Source organism: Fringilla coelebs (genome assembly GCF_963513975.1).
Source record: "Fringilla coelebs genome assembly, chromosome: 12".
NCBI classification, from domain to species: domain Eukaryota; kingdom Metazoa; phylum Chordata; class Aves; order Passeriformes; family Fringillidae; genus Fringilla; species Fringilla coelebs.
This window is the reverse complement of record NC_140038.1, coordinates 2,400,028-2,420,362: the sequence shown is the minus strand read 5'-3', so window position 1 is coordinate 2,420,362 and position 20,335 is coordinate 2,400,028. Positions and strand designations below refer to the sequence as shown.

At 40.2% G+C, this 20,335-nt stretch overlaps 2 protein-coding genes across 2 annotated transcripts in view; one reads left to right on the top strand and one right to left on the bottom strand.

Annotated features, from left to right (window-relative positions):
- Positions 1 to 20,335, top strand: part of LOC311158484 (calcium and integrin-binding family member 2-like) — a gene marked incomplete at its 5' end in the record, with an annotated part of 86,836 nt that overhangs the window by 27,789 nt on the left and 38,712 nt on the right. Inside the window, 3 exons of the mRNA XM_084213898.1 lie at positions 486 to 703; positions 2,425 to 2,564; positions 3,568 to 3,814. Coding sequence (XP_084070024.1) covers positions 486 to 703; positions 2,425 to 2,564; positions 3,568 to 3,814 — 605 coding nt within the window. The remainder of the gene's footprint in view (positions 1 to 485; positions 704 to 2,424; positions 2,565 to 3,567; positions 3,815 to 20,335) is intronic.
- On the bottom strand, positions 6,091 to 19,933 carry IDH3A (isocitrate dehydrogenase (NAD(+)) 3 catalytic subunit alpha). The gene is made up of 11 exons (XM_084213878.1): positions 19,776 to 19,933; positions 17,632 to 17,694; positions 15,868 to 15,951; positions 14,621 to 14,735; positions 13,540 to 13,727; positions 13,197 to 13,330; positions 12,502 to 12,604; positions 12,349 to 12,413; positions 10,153 to 10,237; positions 9,534 to 9,686; positions 6,091 to 7,730 (listed from the first exon to the last, which is right to left on the bottom strand). Exons 1-11 carry the CDS (start codon positions 19,800 to 19,802, stop codon positions 7,647 to 7,649), a joined length of 1,101 nt encoding a protein of 366 aa, XP_084070004.1. The 5' UTR covers positions 19,803 to 19,933; the 3' UTR covers positions 6,091 to 7,646.

Below are 20,335 nucleotides of genomic sequence, written 5' to 3'. Positions count from 1 at the left end.
AGATACTGCAGGTTATTTTATTTTCACTGAGTGCATTGCCACTCTGTTGTGACTTTGGGAGTCAGAATAATTTCCAGGTCAGAATTTGAACAGGTTGACTCCAGAGCACACTGTGCCAGGAGCACTGAAACTGAGTTGCAGCATTCTAGCCAAACACAGTGACTACCATCTGACATAAACCTTGCCTCCCTTGCCCAAGGGAGGAATGCAAGACCTCAAAAGCAAAAATGCTTTTATGCCTGCAGATACAGGGGGGAAAAGCAGCAAGCACAGGCCAAGACAGACTGCCAGAAAGTGCTCAGACACCCTGACAAATCTGCCTTAGTGAAGGAGTATTCCGTGGCTGCTGGACAGTTACAGCATGGTGATAATTGCAGCCATGGATACTTTGACAGGTTCAGGGATTTGGCACGTTGGCCAGCTTATCAATATCATGTTTGATGTTTCTGTGATCCTTGTGGGGTTTTTCTGCTCTTCTCTGGTAGCTGTGGTAAACCAGCACCTGGATGCAGAGTGAAACTGGTGGACAAAGATACAGAAGGCAATGGAGAAATCTGTTTCTGGGGAAGGACTGTTTTCATGGGTTATTTAAATATGGAAGACAGAACAAAAGAAGCCTTTGATGAGGAGGGGTGGCTGCATTCTGGAGATTTAGGAAAGCTAGACAAGGATGGCTTTCTCTATGTCACTGGAAGAATTAAAGGTAATAGGCAAAATCTTGCTCTCTGTTGATGGTAAATGTTCAGCACTATTCAGTCATCTCTCAGTTGGAGTCCATCTAATGAAGTGTCTTTCCTCTAAAACCACAGGAAGGTAAAATAAACTTTCCTGTGAGAAAACCACAGTGTGCTCTGTGTTCAGGGAAGGTTTCCCTCTAGTCTGTAGTAGGTGGAGATGATTCAGTTCCTGCAACCAGGCTTTTCATCTCCCACACCTTTACTCAGTATTAATTACAATTAGCAATATAAACTACTAACACGGGTTTAATGTGTCGTGTTTGATTTGAATCACATCGTTAATCTGTCCAGTCTCCCTCTGAATCTTGCCAGTGTCTTTCTTAATTGTGCATTAAAATGTTTAGGGGGTAAGGAGAGGCATGCTCTGCTGCAGAGAAATTGCTGCTGTAGGTCAGAGGTTGGTTCCTCTGGTGCCTGAGGGGAAGTGTTTGCAGAGAGCAGAAGGGAAAGCTACAGCTGAACAATGCACCCAGGTGTTACTGCAGGGCACTGGCTGGAGGCTCATGAGACTGAGACTGGTCACTTGCTGACTTGGGGGCTTTCTTCATGATCATGTTCAGACAGTGGGATTGGGCACAGACAAGATGTAACTGAGGGAGATTCAAGAACTGAGTAAATATCATCTTAGAACTTCAGATGAATCACTAGGGAGGTGACACAGAGGAGTGAATTCATCACAGGTGGCATCACGTCCTACTAGGAATCAGGACTGTAGTTGGTAGTATGCACCAAATGCAGCTGTCTTGATTTTAACTTTTTATCTTGTCTGACTCATTTTCCTTTAGCACAGCAGTAACAAACCCAGTATCAATTCATAACATTTGTGTTTCTCTTATATCTGTCTGGATTGCTGAACTACTAGCAGTGACTCTAAATTACAGGATAAGTAGACAGCCTGAGATAAAATAACCATATGTCCAGTTTCATTCAAGTTTTAAATCCAAGTCCTAATAAGGACAATGAAGAATTCAGGGCCAGAGAGATTGGTGGAGGATCTGAGACACAGACAGGACTATCACCAAAGGAGGGTGGAATGAAAGGAAAAGATAGACTGAGAAAAGTGTATCTCTGTCATTTGTTGAAGCATGTTCTCACCTGCTGCAAAGACAATTGGAAGTCACCAATATAACAAAAGCAAAGAAATGCAATTTACTTAGAGAATACTCAAGTTTGTAATAATTTCATGGAATATATATACTACACTTCAGAATAAATATTGCTTTCATCAAGCCTTCCTCCAGTAGCGACTTATTTTTGTCTGACCCCTCTTGGTGGATTTAAGAATTGGTTTTAATCATAATAACAATGAACTTGCTTTTTGTTTGGTGAGATAGCAATTATAGAATAGTGGGTGTATCCTATGCTAATTTGGAAGATATGATCTCTCCAAGAAAAATTCCAGTTATGTAACAGTCCCTTGAGAATGAGCTGTTACTGGATAATGTAAAAAATATCTGGAGCAAATATACTGAGGGACATCTGAGAACTTGAGCACACATTTAAATAATAGTAGCATTTTTGTTTTGAAGATAATTAATAGGACATGTGGTATTTGAAAAATATTATCTTGGGAAAAAAAAATCTCGTATTTTTTATGTCAGAATAAGAAGAGCAGGTTGAGCCAGATATCAACCTGATCTCTGGAATTTATTTGAATGCAACTAATAGCCTTTCTTTTTTTGCCTAGATTTGATTATTACAGCTGGAGGTGAAAACGTGCCTCCAATTCCAATTGAAGATGCTGTTAAAAAAGAACTTCCAATTGTTAGTAATGCTATGGTGATTGGAGATAAAAAGAAGTTTTTGTCAATGTTCTTGACCCTAAAGGTAAACCAGTTTTAATATTGCCTTCAGTGAAGTTCTACACCTGCACCTAACAAAAAAATAATAATTTTGAACCATTTGTAAAGAGACCTAAAATTAGATAGGAAGATGTTAGCAGGGGGGAAAAAACATGTAGCAACTACAGACAAATCCTGCTGGGTCTAAACCTAGGGTTACCTGATCTGCTAAACATCCACGTATTTACTGCTGTTTCTCCTACATGTACAATAAGAGCTATTTTCTATTTAAATACAAATTTTTATATAAGAAATGCTGGAAGATCGAGAAGTCTTTGTAACAGAACACAACAATAGCTTTTATGCTTACACATGAGCAAAACTAACAAATGTTTCTGTTATGGGCAAACTCAGAAACCTTCCAACAGAAACGTTTCTCTACAATTTGTTATTTTTATAACACAAGAATGTTGACTGTGGAACAAAATAATTAATAGCCTTGCTGTAGTATAAGCTTCAATTGAAAAATCACTGTTCTCTTGAAACATTTGCACTTCAGTTCTGTGAACATACCTAGTGAATGGCACTTAGGTGTTCTGAGGTTGTTTAACCTCTATGACTGATACTGCCGATCTTCAGGTACAATAGAAATACTAATTTAAGAAGTCCAGGAACACTTCTATCTCCAGCTATTTACATTACACCATAATAATTCCATTGAACATGAGCTAAATGTTTCCCTGTAACAATGGAGTCATTTGGAAAATATGGCAGAAATTCAAGGTCAGAGATGGACTCTCTGGCCTAATTCATTCACACGTTTTAAGTCTCTTCATGACATCTGCATATAAGCCGAAAATATTTGCATTTGGTAGCCAAGTGGAAAGTAAAGCCCTTTATGATTTGTAGGTGTTTCTGCTTTTTAAGGCTTACAGAATGTTTGTGTGTTTATCTTGAGCCTTCTTCCCAAGGGGGAGGGCCTGGTCAGAGAACCTGTTAATGCCTTTTAAGAGAGAATGTTTAACGATTCACTTCATCTGATATTTTAGAATGTGCTGGACCCAGACACATCTGATCCTACTGACATTCTCACAGAGCAAGCCAGAGACTTCTGCCAGAGGAGTGGCAGTAAAGCCACCACAGTGTCTGAGATTGTAGCTACAAGAGACGAGGTGATCTACAGAGCCATCCAGGAGGGAATCGACAGAGTCAACAGCACTGCTACCAACAGGGTTCACTGCATCCAGAAATGGATCATCCTGCCAAGAGATTTTTCCATTTCCGGGGGAGAACTAGGTAAGACTTACTGATTTATCCTGAGGTACACAAAGTTAAGAGGCTGCTGATCTAAGAATATTCAGTACAGAAGGAAAAAATGGTTATGCAGTGTGTGGTAACCAAACATTGGATAGTTTTTGCTGTGCACACATTTATGAATCTGTGCTCGTTTGCATGTAGAGCTCTTCAATTTCAGATTGTTTTGGGTAATTAAGCCATTTTGGTTAATTCCCTGTGCATTAAAAGTATTAATAACTTCCAGTAAAATACTGAAAGTGCTGCCTGGAATGGCTGCCTAGAACAGAAGCTAGACAGAGTTAAAAGGAAAGTATAGGTTTTTATTGGAAGGCCTTCACAAGGTGCACCTTGGGCAGTGCAGGAGTGTCTCAGAGACTACACCCAAGATGGACAACAGTCACATGCTGTTCAGGCAGATGTGAGTTTGCTCTATTTGCATATTGGAGGTTAATATCCAGTTCCAGCTTCAGGTAGTGGAGTCTCATTCCCCTAGTTTGTCCCCCACCACTTCACTGTAGTTGACATTTTTCAGGGCCTGTGAAAATAATGTAACCTTGGCTTTCAGGCCTAGAGAGAAAGTGTTTTTTCTGAATAAAGTGGGAGAACAGTAGCTGATAGACTATGGAGTTTGGGAGCTATACAGTCCTGATCTGGAAAACATAAAAGCTAAAACTTTACGCATCAAAAGTTTCTATTTAAAAGAAAACAAAAAACAAACAAACAAAAAAAATCAGCAAGATAATGGAAGGCTGATAATGGAGCCCAAAGCACATTACCAGGCTCTTTGAATAAACTGGGAATTGTTTAAAAGCTTCCAAAAACATATTTTTAGAAAAAAATAGTAGCCAGTTGCCATCTTCTTATCTCAGCTCCCTTTGAAGTCCTCATGCTTATGTGGAGGCAACCTCATATACCACACTTACTTCTCACTTTTAGCATTTACCTGTGCTTAGGGGAGGGCATGTCCTTCCCAACAGGCTCTTCAATAAAAAACTCAGGCACCAAAGCTCAAACTGAGTAGGAATTTTTGTTCCTATTTCTGGAATTGATTCTCCCTCTTTTAAGGTCCCACAATGAAGCTGAAGCGGCTCGCTGTGCTCGAGAAATACCGAAATGAAGTAGACTCCTTCTATAAAGAATAAAAAGTGTTTCCTCCAAGCATTAAGAAAAATCTGTGAACAAAAGGAAGTATTTTCTCATCAAAAGCATTAACAAAGATTTATGCTTTTAAGTTTGTAGCCTATTGAACCAAACCACTAGACAGCTGCTGTCAATTTAATTGTGCCTGATACTCACTTCATCATTTGTCCTCTTTTTACAGAAGCATTTTTCTACAGTGTGTCCATTCTCTAAGACTCCTTTTACTTTATGACCTTAACAACTAAAACATCTTTCTGCGTTGTATAAAGCAGGTATAACTAATTCCTCTAGATTGAAACATAACAAGTTTTTTATACAGTCTTCCATTTTTCTTTTTTTTTTCTTTTGTTTTACAGGATGTTTCCTGTAGCTCACGATATATTTTGCTAGATAGCAGTAATGCTTAATGAAAATGTCATACCACTCCAGTAGTAATTATTTTTAAAAATTTTAAAAAATCAGAAGGGCTGGGATGTTTTTTCCTTTCCCAGAGAACACTTTCTTGTTCACTAACACGTTTCAGAACCTGAAGACATTCTTGTTTCTGTAATGCCTAGAATTCAGACTTCTGTGAACATAGCAGTTCACTTCCTAAGTCCATGCTGGAATAAGCATTACTATTTCTCATAAAAACAAATAATCAGAAGAAGTAGGGAATAGCTCCCTAAGACTGAAAGGCACAAAGAAATAGCTTCAGGAGCTCTCACATTAAAATGCTATTACAGAAACTTCTTTAAAATTGTTTACAGTGCTATTCTTTGAGCAGTGTTTGTCTGTGTGTATCTGCATGTTTCAGTATTCACATTGCACTAATTCTGACAAATGTGGGCTGCATTCTTCTCACCCATATGCAAAATAAATCATACTATGAGAAGGAAATGCTTGGTATGAAGTTGTCCAAAGGGTGTGCTGTAAGTGATCTCTGGCAGACAGCTCTAGTAGCTCACACAGACAAGGCAGGCCACAGCGCCTTACTGAGACAAAGAAATGATGCAGAGCAGGATAAGGTTTCCATAAAAGTTCCATTACCAATCTCACACATCTTACAGACCTAGGATTTGTTGCAAGTATCAATAATCAGCTCAATATATAAGACAAAGCAGCGGCCTAGGATTATAAAAACAAAACGAGCGATAGGACTTTGAAAAGTTTATTCTTCCCCATTTTGTGCGCAATGGTAATTCAGAATTTCTTTAACAATATTAATCTGAAGGAAACAAGGAAGCAGCAGCTGGGAAAACACAGAAAGAAATGTTGCCCTATTCACAAAAAGCTGAGTGTGGGAGGAATAAATCTCCTCCAGCATGTTGTTAGACCGTATAAAAAAGCTGGGATGCTTACTTTAGAGAGTGACACAAGAAGTTGTTACTCTAAAGTCGTTTTACTTCTGAAACACCCAGCCCTAAACAGTCAGACTAGATATTACTCCACTTAGTTACTTTCTATTAATAAAATGAAGCTGTAAGAAGTCTGCTTCTGGCAGGAGGGATAATCCTGTGCTATACTAACAAGTATGAAAATACACATTTACTTGTCAGGTGCAGGAATGGAAGCAATACCTTGATAGTTACAGATCAGAATGACCAGAGTGACAATCTGCATCTGATGGGGAGGGGAAGGGAGGGCAACGAGTTGCTTTTGCACCCATTAAGCTTAGTAAGCAAGGAAAAAATAGATTCAGATCCCCTTGAATAGGGATGAAATGTATTTCTGGAACACAGGCACCAGAGCCAAACCGCTGATCTGTCTTAATCCATTTAGGACTTGTCTCTTACATTCAGGTTCTAGAATAAAATTACTAGTCAATACAGCAAGACACACTGAACAGACTGTGCAGAAACTACAACACAAAAAGCACTCTAGCTGAAGTCATGAAATATTTAGTGTAAATTTGCAAAGTTTATGCTTTTTTCTCACAATATAAGGTGGAAGTAATTTTGTATTGTTTGCCCTCATTAGAACTCTATTGCAAAGTGTGTTTCAGAGAGGAAAACTTGTAGAATTATTTTGGTATATAGATTTGAAAAGTAACTTTACTTCAGCATTAATTTTCACCCCTTGTCAATGGTTGTAGGTTTTTTTAAAATACAGAAATAGATTAAATCTCTAGAATTTTGTATTTCTTAATTCATGCCTTTTGTGGGCAGGGCTGTATTTCATGAATCACCAGAGTATTAAAGTCGTTTTCTTGTTGCTTCTAACACAAAATTGCTATTTTAAGTTATTTTATACCCGTTTCTGTGCATGAAGATCATCTTGTGCTACTCTTAGGCTGGCAACCTATCTTTTTAATTTCAACAAGATCAATAAAGTAGGTTTTAAACATTAAGGTGCATTGATATTTCACTAATCTATTACTGGTTTGTTTGCGTAATTTTTCTATGAGGAAAGTAAAACCTCTAATTAAAATGGAAAATATTAGACAGTTACAGTGCCAATAAAGGAATTCACTTACATAAAAATGTTCACCAAATAGAAAAAAATAAATAAAACAAAGCACTTGGAAAAGTGCACCGAAAGCAGGCACAAGCATCATTTGTAGCCATTTGGACTAGATTTATTAATGGAGAGGCCTCAGCTAAAAAGTTTGCTCTCAAGAGATAAGCAAACTCTATGCATGTGGATATCAGGTTACACATATTGTACTCTGTGACATGTCCTTCCAGAGTCCTCAGCAGCAGCAGCAGGAGGTTTAGTCTTTGTCCTGTACTCGGCGGCAGATCTCCTCTGTGAATTCCGAACACTTGGCATTGCCTCCCAAGTCTTTTGTCAAGACCTGAAAGAAAGAAAGAAAGAAAAAAATAATGTTACTGAAATGTATTATGGGGCCAGTCTTGTCTCTGAACAATTCTGGATGCTCTCGCGATATCTTGTCTATGGATGGTAAATAAGGTGAGCAGGAATACATCAAGTTTGAGTTCTGCATAAAGGACTGTGCAGGGAGAGAAAACCTGAGTATCCATCAGGTACTTATAATGTTACCAGATTTGAATGTGATTTTAACATGATTTTATCCTAACTACAGGAATAAAGTGTGTGTGGTCAAAGCACTAAAGAGTGCTTTAACAGTGTAATTAATGATTAAGTATTTACATCTTCAGTAAGAAGTTTGTCCTTAGGAAGTAAAATTCATATATGAAGGCTCAGCACAAGGACAACTAATTGAGAGTAATTCAGAAATATTTGGTCATTTTTCTTAACAAAACCGATGCAGAACAAGCACACATAACTCTTAATGCTGCATGTTAACAATTCTCAAAATTTGCTTTATTTATTTAAGAGAGAGGAAATGTAGAGTTCAAAATCTCTTTCATCAAGTACAACTCCTGTCTGGCATCATGAAGACAATAAAATAAAAATTAAAAAGTGGGCAATATTACTTGTCCAACCTAGCTAGATTAAAGCACTCTAGGAGATAATTAAAATTATTAGTTTCCCTCCCATACACACATATCTTAATTAACTTGTTGAGGGGAAGGGAGGAATAACAAGCAAGAGAAGCAATCATGGTTACTATTTTAGGATCTCGTAATTTAAATTGCAGCATGGGGCTTTTCAATTGAAGAGACTGTCTCCATTGTGAGCATATCATCGCAACATTGTAAGTAGCCATGTCACAAAACTTGCACTGTTATCTTCCATGGAATTACTGACCTGCTGATGGAGGATATCATTTCCAGAGCAGTGAATGGGAACTTTATGGGAGCACCTCTTTAGAGTTTTTTTTTAACTGGCTCCTACATACAGCAAGATAGCTGCAAACTTACAAAATGATGACAACTTTTGGTTTCAGCATTCTTGTTACTTTTAATTACAAAGCAGCTTCTCATGGTCCTGCCTAAAATAAATGAACCAGCATGACTAGCTAATCCTCTTTAACTGCAATCTTCAAAATCTTGACAACTATGTTTTTAAGAGATGGACATGAATTTAGAAGAGTGAACAAATAATGGTAAGACCACAAATTTGTCAGGTTTCAGAGCATAAGCACCCTCTCCCCCCAATATCCCATTTGAGTCACTAATCTGAAGACACTCTCTTCCAAAGAGAAACATATACAATCCTCAGAGAAAAAAGTTAATACTGGATAAAAACTGTTCTTTTTTAGTCAAAAATGAGTAAAAGCAGTAAGAATGAAAAAAGAAAATAATTAAGCTGAAAAAACAGAAACAGAAGTATTACAGTCAGTACTGAAATGCTATAAACAAAGTGGAAGATGAAGCCTGTGAAAGGCAAATGAGTGTGTAAGTGAAATGCTAAGAGTTACTTAAAGCTCTGACCCCTTTTTGAAAAACTGCCATCCAGTTCACTATTCTGGAGTTCATTAAGCAGTGGAAATCTAAGATAAGCATTGCTGAGACAAAAGGAATGCTACAGCCTGTCCCCTTATTACAGCAGGGCATATTTAATATCACCAAAGATAAAATAATTACGGTCAGGGAAGGACAGTGGCACTGCTCATGGAACAGGCCAGCTCAGCAGGCCATCCCCCACCCCGCTGTGAATCTTCCATCTTAATTCTTGCTTTGATACGATATGATTTGAATTCAGTGCATTTATTTGCACACCCACATGTTACCTTTCCATCTTTAATTGTATCGAAGCAAGCTGACTCAATCTTGGAGGCATGTTTGTGCATTCCCATGTGGCGCAGCATCATCACAGCACTCAGGAGGAGGGCAGTTGGATTTGCCATGTCTTTTCCTGCAATGTCTGGTGCTGTTCCATGAACCTGGAAATGACAGTAAACTGTTATGTCATTAGGGCTGATTAAAATGTCCTAGGCAATTGTGCAGGCAACCTGAGCCCCCGGTCTTCGTGTTAAAACAGGACTTATTTGCTGTGATACAGTCAGCAGAAAGGAGATACCAAGGATCAAAACAGTTCAGTTCAAAGATGTCATCTAATACCTTTAAGTTGAGCCCATCAAGTTCTATTTCATAGAGGGTATTTATTATATGAAAAAGTGGGAAAATAAAGTATCGGCCAAAAAACGGATATGCAAAAAACCTACATGGAATATTTACTTTAACCAGTCTCTCAGGGTAATGCTTGAGTATCTTCACAGTAAAAAAAAAGAGTTCTGAGAAGATCTTTGTTAGATAAATGTCAGCCACATCGTATGGCATGGAAAAGTTCAGATTCTCAAGGTGAGACAAAGTTATTACCGATCTCCCTTTGTGTGTAACAAGACTTACGGATTCAAAAATGGCCACGCCGTTGGCACCAATGTTTCCACTGGGTGTTACTCCAAGACCCCCAATGAGTCCAGCACACAAGTCACTGAAAAAAACCCAACCACCAAATTAAACAGTCCATGAGTTTTTCCAAATACAGTTTCCTCTCTGCAAGATATTAAAATATTTTTTCAATCAACTGCAACTATAACTTAATTTATACACCTGTACAGTTTGAGAATAATACAGAAAAAGAACAGACGCTGTCAGCCACCTGTACCCATCAGAACACTGGAAAATTCTTAGAACTTAGAGAAGATAATGTAATAAAGGAAAATTAAAAAGAAATTCCAAATACTAGAATAGAGCTGATAAGACACGGGCCCAATAAGAAGTACTAGAAGCACAGCATTTGTGTAGAAGTCTCAAAAACTAATTGTTATGTACAGTTCCCTGTAACTAAACAAAATCTTACTTCCTCTGAAGGGGCCCAGAACTACTTTTCATATGTAAATTCCTTCTAAAAATGTGGAAGAATTTTGCTTGGGTAGGTGTATTACTGGTGGTTTTGTGGTGTACTGTGTGCAGCTTAAAGAATGTTTTCACCAGACTAGCTTTTCACCTCTTTACTCAACAGCCTGCAGGTCACAAGTCTGACATTAGCAGATCATCAGATATAAGCAATTTGCATTTGGTTTGCACCAAAATTACCATGGGGAACAACAAACCAACTGTGCCTGTTGTCATCATACTGTAACTCCTGAGCTGAACACACTGATTAACAAAGCTCTTAAAACTCTGTTATTTTCACATCCCTACATAATTATTGCCTACAAACTTGGCTCATACTAAGCTAAGTTAGTCCTTAGCTTAGGACTAACAAGGCGAAAAGTTTGGATGACTTTGCAGAGCAGTATTTTAAGCTAAAATAAAGCACTTAAGTTACAAAGAGCCTGGGGAAAAACTGAATACAGTCTGCATTTTTCACTCTAAGTATTTAATACTTAAAGAGAAGAGATTGTCTTCTACCTATTCAGACCTATTCAGTCTAAGGAATCTGCTTGGCATTTTGTTCATACTTTTAGAGCAGCAGGTGAGACCTCACCCAGTGATGACAGTGTCCTCTTCAAGAACAGACTCAAATTTATTGAAAATTTTTAGAATGATGAATTTTTTAATGGCATTTCTGTGATAACTTTAAAATGGTTGATAATGAACTCTCTGAAATGGTATTGATGATGAGAGTCCTCTGACTTGATCTCTCTTAGTTAATACTCACAAGAGCTGCTGTGAGGGCCCTGTGCACACCTTCCCCAATTCTTAAACAAGAGGCATTAGTTAGAAATCTAATTTTTCTTAGTGTGCACACTATCACAGAGAGAGTGCTGTTTTAAGAGAAACGTAAGAACCATTTCTTTTTATACATAAGTTACCTCTAAATTTATTATCTGTACAAAATCAGGAGATGGATTCTAACATGTGAATAGTCAAACTCCTAAATAAAAATTCCAGTTCAGGATCTTTTCTCAATCTCTCCTTAGAGGTGTGAGAAGAAACTATTTTACATAATACATTTAATAGTTCAGATTAAAACACTTCATTTTACAGGTGTTTCATGGAATTTACACTCTACCTGATAATTTTACAGATGGAAAATGTGTGCTGATAGGTTCTGCCTTCAAGACACGAAGACCTCTAGTTAATGAATGTTATTCAAATATAAAATTTAATTTGACAGTAAGGAAAAGTAATACATAAACCAAGAGCTGGCAGAATATTAAGAGGCCACACATTCAGTTCTTCAGTGAACATGCAGACTGATTTAAATGTATGATGAGCTCCCTGTGTACATCATAGTCCCACAGTCAGCCTACACAATCTGTTTTAGTGCTGAGGATGAAAAAGTTTTTCTCCAATATCTAACCAGGCATTCATTCTCTATTACAATGTAAGCCATTATATTCTTCACACATTTGGAGAAATTTCTCTCTGCCCCATCTGAACAATATTCATAGCCTCCATAAGCAGAAACAGATTTGTTAAAATAAAAATACATTCTCATCATATAGCCCCTCCCATTAGTATATTAATAACCGAAGCAGTTAATGTCTGTTAAGAAGTCTGAGTGCATAAGATGATCTGGCTTGCAGACCTCAATGATTGTTGGGAAAGCAGCAGTATTTTACATGTTGGGAGTTGAAGTGAAAATCTCCATACCTGAGGATGTCACCGTACAAGTTTGGCATAACAAGCACATCAAATTGAGATGGATCTTGAACCATCTAGAAGGAAATATATTTTAATTCAGGTTAAGAATTTAAACTAAAAAAAACCAACAAACAAAACCACAACTAAAACATAAATACTCACATTCAGACATACAGTATCCAGATACATTTCATTAAATTTAATATCTTTACAGTTTTCTGCTGCCTCCCTGCATTTTCTCAAGAAAAGCCCATCAGACATTCTCCTGCAATTAGACAAGCAAGAGAATATTGCAGTTACTGTAAGGAAGCATTACTGGAGATAAGGAAAACTGCATGCAAGTTTAATTAGAATTCAGAAACTTGATTTGTGACTATTTATCCCTCCTAAAATACTTCTGTATCAGTAGTTTAAACAGCATACATTAATTCTCAGAATGACTTACATTCATTTATGAAAGGCTTAGTGAATTTGTGAAGGTGATGTCACATAATATCACATGTGTTATGACTCAGTTCAGTTTTAAGTGGTGTGGAAACTGCAAAAGACACCAGCCACTTTCATCCTCAGTTTTAAAATTAATTTTCCTTGTTTAAAAGTTTCTAAAGTAAGAGGTTTGGGAGGATTACTACAAACTGTCTAATAAGAACATTGGTACACTATTACCTCAGCCTTGTCAATACTGAATCAGTATTGCCCATTTTTCTTAGGAGGCATTTACTTGAATTTTTTCCATTTTACTGACTCCAAGTGCCATCAGCAGAAGTTTCACATTTGAATAAGACTTAAGCAGCTATTTATGATTAAATTTTGGGGGATTTTTTTTTTTGTTTCTCTCAAAAGAAGTGTCAACATACATAATATTTGCCTTGTGCACAGCAGTCACGTGGCTTCTCTGATTGTTTCTGGCATACTCAAAAGCAAACTCTGCAATGCGCTTGCTGGCTTCCTCCGTGATCAGCTTGATGCTTTGCACAACCCCATCAACAATCTGAAAGACAGAAGTGCATCAGCAGTGCAAGTTCATTCTTCCATTCGGAACCAAGCAGCAGAATTCGGAGTGAGGCAGAATGCATTTCACAAGGGAGAAACTTTTTTATGGGTGCCAAACGTCAAAAAAAATCCCACTGAACTGCAGTGAGATGGGCCAAGCGAGCAGTGCTGAGGCAGAAAGGCAGCAGAGGCAGCAGAGGCACCCACCACGTGCTCGATGCCGCTGTACTCGCCCTCGGTGTTCTCGCGGATGGTGACGATGTTCACGTCCGTGTAGGGCGTCTTGTAGCCCTCGATGGACACGCACGGGCGCACGTTGGCGTACAGGTCGAAGGTTTTGCGCAGCAGCAGATTCATCGATGGGTGCCCTGCAGCGATTGGGGTCTTCAGAGGCCCTACAGGGGAAAAAAGGTACACAGGATGACCGAGAAAATAAACCCCGCCATGGATCTGAGAGCTGAAACTAGGGAAAGCTGGACTCCTACAGAGCATCTCCAAATTCCTGTAACCCTTATGCTGGGAATTCTCTGTTCTGTCAACTACTGCACTGTGACCGGGTTCACAGGGGTCTCGGGGGAGGGAAGAGACGAGAAAGTTGACTCTGTGTTCAGAAGGCTTGGTTTATTATTTTATGATATATATTATATTAAAAACTCTACCAAAAGAATAGAAGGAAGGATTTTATTAGAAGGCTTAGCTAAGAATAGAATAGGAATGAATAACAAAGGTTCAGACTGACCAAAACAGTCTGAGACAGGTGGACTGTGATTGGCCATTAATTGGAAACAACCAGATGAGACCAATCCCAGATCCACCTGTTGCATTCCACTGCAGCAGATGAGAAAAGTTTACATTTTGTTCCTGAGGCCTCTCAGCTTCTCAGGAGTTAAAATCCCAAGGAAAGGATTTTTCATAAAATATCATGGCTACGCCGCACAGGCACATTCATCAGTTGGGTAAAGGCCAAACTGTGAGCCTTACATGGAACAGATTTTACAAAATGTATTCATTAAAATATAAAAAGGTACTGCTCATTAGTAACGCAGTCATTGCATACTGTTGTGTATCTTAGGAATGCCTTCTGCAGAGAGTCCAAAGGTTGTTATGTACCGAATTTCAACCACAATAACTATCAAACTTATGGCTTGGAAATTGCATGAACCTTTCCTGCAAGGACTGTAGCAAGACTACACACAAGTGCCTGACAGGCTGTCCCCCAGAGGAAGAACTTTGGCTTTACATCAAACACAAGAGTTTTTTAATATCTGTGTATTAACCCCTAAAATACCTTTTAATCCCATTTTGTTTTTATCCATGGATTCTTTGGCTTCTGGGGGTATCATCCACTTCCCTCCTGGTCCTTGGATAGCCGTAACATTCCTCTCTTCCCACTGAATAGGTGCCTAAACACACACACTCTATGTTAACTTTAATGTCATGACTTTGCTTTAAGTTTTAACTATCACAAGAAGGTGTGTAAGGAATTTTGTCCAGGCCTTTCTAAACAGTATTTTCTCTGGTGAGTGAGGGCTTGAACTAAAGTAATTTTTGAAAAATGTAATTAAGTGGAAATTAAGTAGTGTGAGCAGCAAATAATCAAAAATGTGAATACCACAATGGCACCCTAGGTGTCATATACACAAGTGCTATTTCTTGAAAGGTTTTAGAGCTATTGAGCTCCTTGTATACAAGAGACAACATTTTAAAGCTGAATTCATGGAGGACTCATCATCCCCACTGACTGGAAGACTGCGTATGACATAGATGTGTATCGGTTATCTCACTGGAAATCTGCATGTGCTCCACAATGCTTTCTGAATTTGCATTCACCACAGGACTCTTAAGTGGAGACAGGCTGCCACCCATTCATTTCATCAGGAATGACCACAAAAGAAAAGATACATCATCAAAGAAACTTTGCATTTTCAAACCCATGCTGGATAGTTGTAATACAAAGGGAATATGCCTGAGTACTGTTAATAATGTGGAACAATTTAACAGGCATCTTGCCTGAAGAGCTGTATTTCCTTTCAGGGAAACTTGACAAGCTCTGGTGAAGTTTCTCAGATAGGTAAGAGAAGAGTTCCTGGATACAGTAAGTTTTCATCCCACTGAAGTGAATGTGTTTGGCAGCACAGCAATTGGATTGCTAAAATGAGCCAGTCCTTTCCCACACACTTTTGACCTGCCCTTTAAGTCATAATAAATGAAAGAACATCCTCTGTCAGTTGCTCAGGATTACTACATCAACAAGGTGATTTCACATGACGCTGAGTTCGTATTTCCAAAAATCAAACACAGCATTTGCTTTCAAGTCTCTACTCTTCTGTCAGCTAACAGTTTCAAGCTGTGCCTTGCTATCACATTCCTGTCATTTATTAGCTGAAGCTTCAAACTCTTTCTAGTGGAAAGTTTGAATAGCTTAAATATGATTTAATCTCTTAAAAGAGATATTAAGCTTTTTTAAATATGCCTAATTAATATTTTTTCTGTAGTTTAATTTGCAATGCTTATAGCAAGACAAATATGACTTACTTTGGCAGCATCAAAGATCTTCATGACAGCAGCAGAAATCTCAGGTCCTATGCCATCTCCTGGGATTAAAGTTACTGTTTGTACCTAGGTAAAGAAATATCAGTAGTACAACAAATGAATGTTTGTTTTCTACATAGAAAACATCTTCATGTGTTGTAGGAACCAAATAACTACTAGAAAAGAAAATAAATTTTCCTTTACCAAATATTCACTATGAAGAACAGCAGTCCTGGACAAGAGAAGGACTGGCTTGCTTTCCAAGACAGTGTGTAAATGTTTTGAGAGAAATGTTTAAAAATTCGCCTACTACCTATTCCTATTCCACAAGAGAGGCTGAATGTGAAAGGCAGATTCCTGCTCAGTACTCCTTAAATTAACGTAGCATGCTTTCCTCTGGAAATCTGGAGAGCAAGTTGAACTACCTAGTTATGGCTCTGTTCCACATATTTCTACAATATTATCAACATGCTGCATGATACTGACACATGCTAGAAATGATTATGTGTATGAAAAGCTACATTCACCTTATAAAAAGGTCATGCCAAGCTAAACTTCTCAAGTGACCTCCTAAAAATCTCAGACCCATTTTAAACAATACCAACTTATTTACCTCTCATATGTCCTCAGTTTTGTTTCTTTTATCATTATCGAACAAGTAAAAAAAAATGCACAGCCGAGGCTCAACAAATAGCAGGGGAAGAATGTATTCTTTTTTGAAGAAAAAAAAATTATGATCACTCTTCTAAGGGTACGTGCTCATTTTGTTTTATTTAAAGAGATCCAACAGCTTTTATGGGCTCATTATTACCTACAGAAAAGGCAGTTCACATACATTATTTGAAAAAACCCCAACAGAATCAACTCACAGGCCAGAACTTCAATATATATTGACTGATTAATTTTTTAAACTTTTGAGCCAAAGAAATTCACTGTGGACAACAAAAAAGCAGAGCTTCAGATAAAAGAACACTGCTGCTGAGCAAGCTGTCCCTGATGAAATGCCTCGAGAATACCACAGTGCTGTCTGTGAGCACTGCAGGGCTCCACCTGAGCCTGAAATTTGTGTTTTCAGTAGAACCAGGGGTGCCTCACCTTCTGATTTTTGTACTGTATATGTGATTCTTCAGTTTCTTTTCTAACTGTTGTACATGCTGTTCTACAAAACTTATCATGAAAAGCCACAGTTCATCTTTAAGATTAAGTCCTGCTTAAGGGTGCTGAGCCCTGTCCCTGTCTTCACCAAAAAGAAGGCCCATGGGCACTTCAAAAGGTACATACACAAAAAAGGTAAAATATCTACAGGGAAATACACTACGTCTAAGATAGTTTAAAGAGGACCTTGAAAAGGCAGAATTTTAGATGCAAGGAGTTCTAAAAGAAGCAGTAAAGTAAATCTAATGCTTAGAGGGAAGTCTGCAAAAGAAAGAAAATGAGAAGCTTCTCAACAATCTTTCTACTTTGCCCAATATATATTTGCTCATTCCCAGATGAATTCCAGAAGACTGGCTTATGTCTGTATTTTGTGAAAACTTTCCACACCACTTCTATTTTTTGCTAGAGCCTTTTATATTCTCACATTGATGTGCAATTGCCAATGACAGTGATTAACTGATATAAATCCAAGATGGCATTAAGAGCATGCATGTTCACTTGTTTGGCCCTTATTTTTTGGGAACGTAAGAATAACAACAGTGATCTTATAAATTTCCAAACCCGCTTATTGAGAAACTTCTTAAAAGAAAAAAATGGGACTATTATACTCACAGCATTACCAAAACTTCTGGTCACCTTTTTTTGGCTTTTGAAAGCACCTAGCAATCGAGAAACCTGCAAAAATCCAAACCAAAAAGATGCTTTTACTGAACAAACGTGATTTTAAGAGTTTAACAATATTGCAGCAAATCTTCTTTTTAAAGTCATATTGCTTTAAATCTCCTATCTCGAACTTGTATAAAAATCCCAGTGAAACCAGAGTACCCAGTGCTTTGCCAAGTTGCAGTGGTGGGTATTCTTAGCACAAGGTGAGCCCAGGACAGCCGCGCTCTGCCCCACGCTGCTGTCCCGCCTGGGGCCCTCACACACATGTGTTGGAAGCAAACATGCAGGCAAAGCAGGAACTCTAACTAAATACATCATATGCTAAGGACAAACATGTGGAAAGCAAAGTGAAAAATCAAATATTTCACTGGCAGCAGCTGGTTGGACAGTATCTTTACACATTTTAGGTGATGTTTCCAAAACTACTTTACATTTTAGCGTCACTTCCATTCCAACTGTGGTGAATTTTGTTCTACCTTTTATACCTGTAGGTGTTGCACTGTTGCCTTCTTCATGCCTGACAGTTTTTTAAGTGGAACCGAAATGCACATTGAAGACAAAATTCATCATACCAACAAGTCTACACATCACACTCAAAGAATTACATTTTCTGAGTATTCTGAACTGGCATTAAGTTTCAAAACTAGGATGGTATCTAAGCTTGCACTCTTGTCCAGCTGAGCACCATGGACAAAATCACTACTCTGCAGAAAAATCACAGCCTCTCAATCTTAACTTCCTCTCTAGGACTATTGATGCCTCTGGGACTTAAGTGCCAGAAGATTTCTAACTGCTCACACTGCTTCAATTCTGCCATACCCACATATGCAAGCTGTTTGTAGCTATCAGGCTAGAAATTACTTTGACAATTCATATTCCTCTCCTGTCCCACTTGCATTTGTTATTTCTTTACTGCCAGAATGGTGTGTAGCAAAAGGAACAAGCTATGTTGGTACCAACAGAAACAACTAGAAATAATATAATTCCCGTATTGTAATGATAATATAATAAGTTAATATATTATAAAATAATATCATTCTCATAATGAACGCTGGGCGAGAAGTAATCTAAGATAGATCTATTTTTACTTGTAGCCCCACATGAGATGTACAAGGTCACTGCAATAGGCAAGCAGTGTTTACCAAAGCAGGCCCTATGGTTGAGGATGAAGGCAGAGCAATCAACTGAAAATGTAAAGTTGACTGTACAGGGTAAGTGTTCTCATGGTACAGGTCCTGCATATAGAATCAGGATTCACATTCCACAACAGCCATGGAAAAGCACAGTCTGTCGTGTCAGAAATCATGGGCCTAGTACAATATACTGAAGTTCAACATGGGTAACACCAACAAATAATCCACCCAAGGAAAACTGATCCATTCTGACCTTAAAGTCACGTGTCATGATTAGCTCTTGAGAGTTCCTCCTTACTTTAGCAGATAAGGTTAAACGGGGCGGCCCGAATGACTTTGCCTCAAGCAGGCTATTATTTAAAGGTACAAAATAAATTTCATTTACTCAAGGCAAAAAAACGTATTTCCGTGACAGCCCCGGGATAACGCCCGTGTTTCAGAATGGTTCAGAGCCGTAAATCCCAGAGGGCAGGTGTGGGGGCCAGAAAGCGGCCGGCCAGATCCCAGCAGCAGTTCTGCCCAGCGGCTCTGCAGTGCCCGGTGCCGCGGGCTCCTTGCGGGAATGGCGTTTCCCGGCTGTGCTGCCTGCCGGGCGCGCACCCGGAGCCGCCCGCAGCCGCGGTGGTCCCGCCGCTGCTGTGACCTCTACGGCGCGACCTCTCCGCAGGCCGCTCCGAGGGATGGTGCGGCGCCCCCCCGGCCTGGCCCGCTCGAACAACGGCCCCTACGGCCCCTTCCCGCAGCCGCCCCGGGGAAGGGGGAGGAGGAAGGAGAGAACCCGCCAGCGCCGCGGGGCCGCCATTCGGCCCGAGCACCGCGGCCATTCCCCCTCGGAGCACTGCCAGGGCCCGGCGGCACCGCGACCTTGCGGCCGGGCGGCCGCGCCTCAGGCGCCACCAAGCTCCGGGGCGCGTCCCAGGCTCCGCGGCGTAGGGTCCGGCCCGTTCCCCTGCCTACCGTGGGCATCCATGCGGTCGCGGCCATGACGCGCCCGGGCACCGCGGCTGCCAAGGCCCGAGAGCTCCGCGGCCGCCGCTAAACCGGAACCGGCGCGCGGGGAGCGGCGGCCCCGCCCCGCTCCGCGAAGCCCCGCCCCGGGACCGCCGCTGCGGCAGCGCCCGCGGCCCTCAGCTCCCGCCCGCCGCCGCCTGAGGCGGTCCGAGCCGCCTCCCCGGCCCCTCGGCTCCCGACCGCCGCCGCCTGAGGCGGTCCCAGCCGCCTCCCCGGCCCCTCGGCTCCCGCCCGCCGCCGCCTGAGGCGGTCCGAGCCGCCTCCCCGGCCCCTCGGCTCCCGCCCGCCGCCGCCTGAGGCGGTCCGAGCCGGCCCCTCGGCTCCCGCCCGCCGCCGCCTGAGGCGGTCCGAGCCGCCTCCCCGGCCCTTATCCCGCGGCCCGGTGGAGGTGCTGCCGGAAAGCTCCCGCTTCGGGAGTGCCGAGGCGGACGGCCTGGTGCCGCCGGAGGATGCAGGTCGTTTATGGGAATAATAATAGTTGTTAGGAAAGACGCCAGATTTTTCAG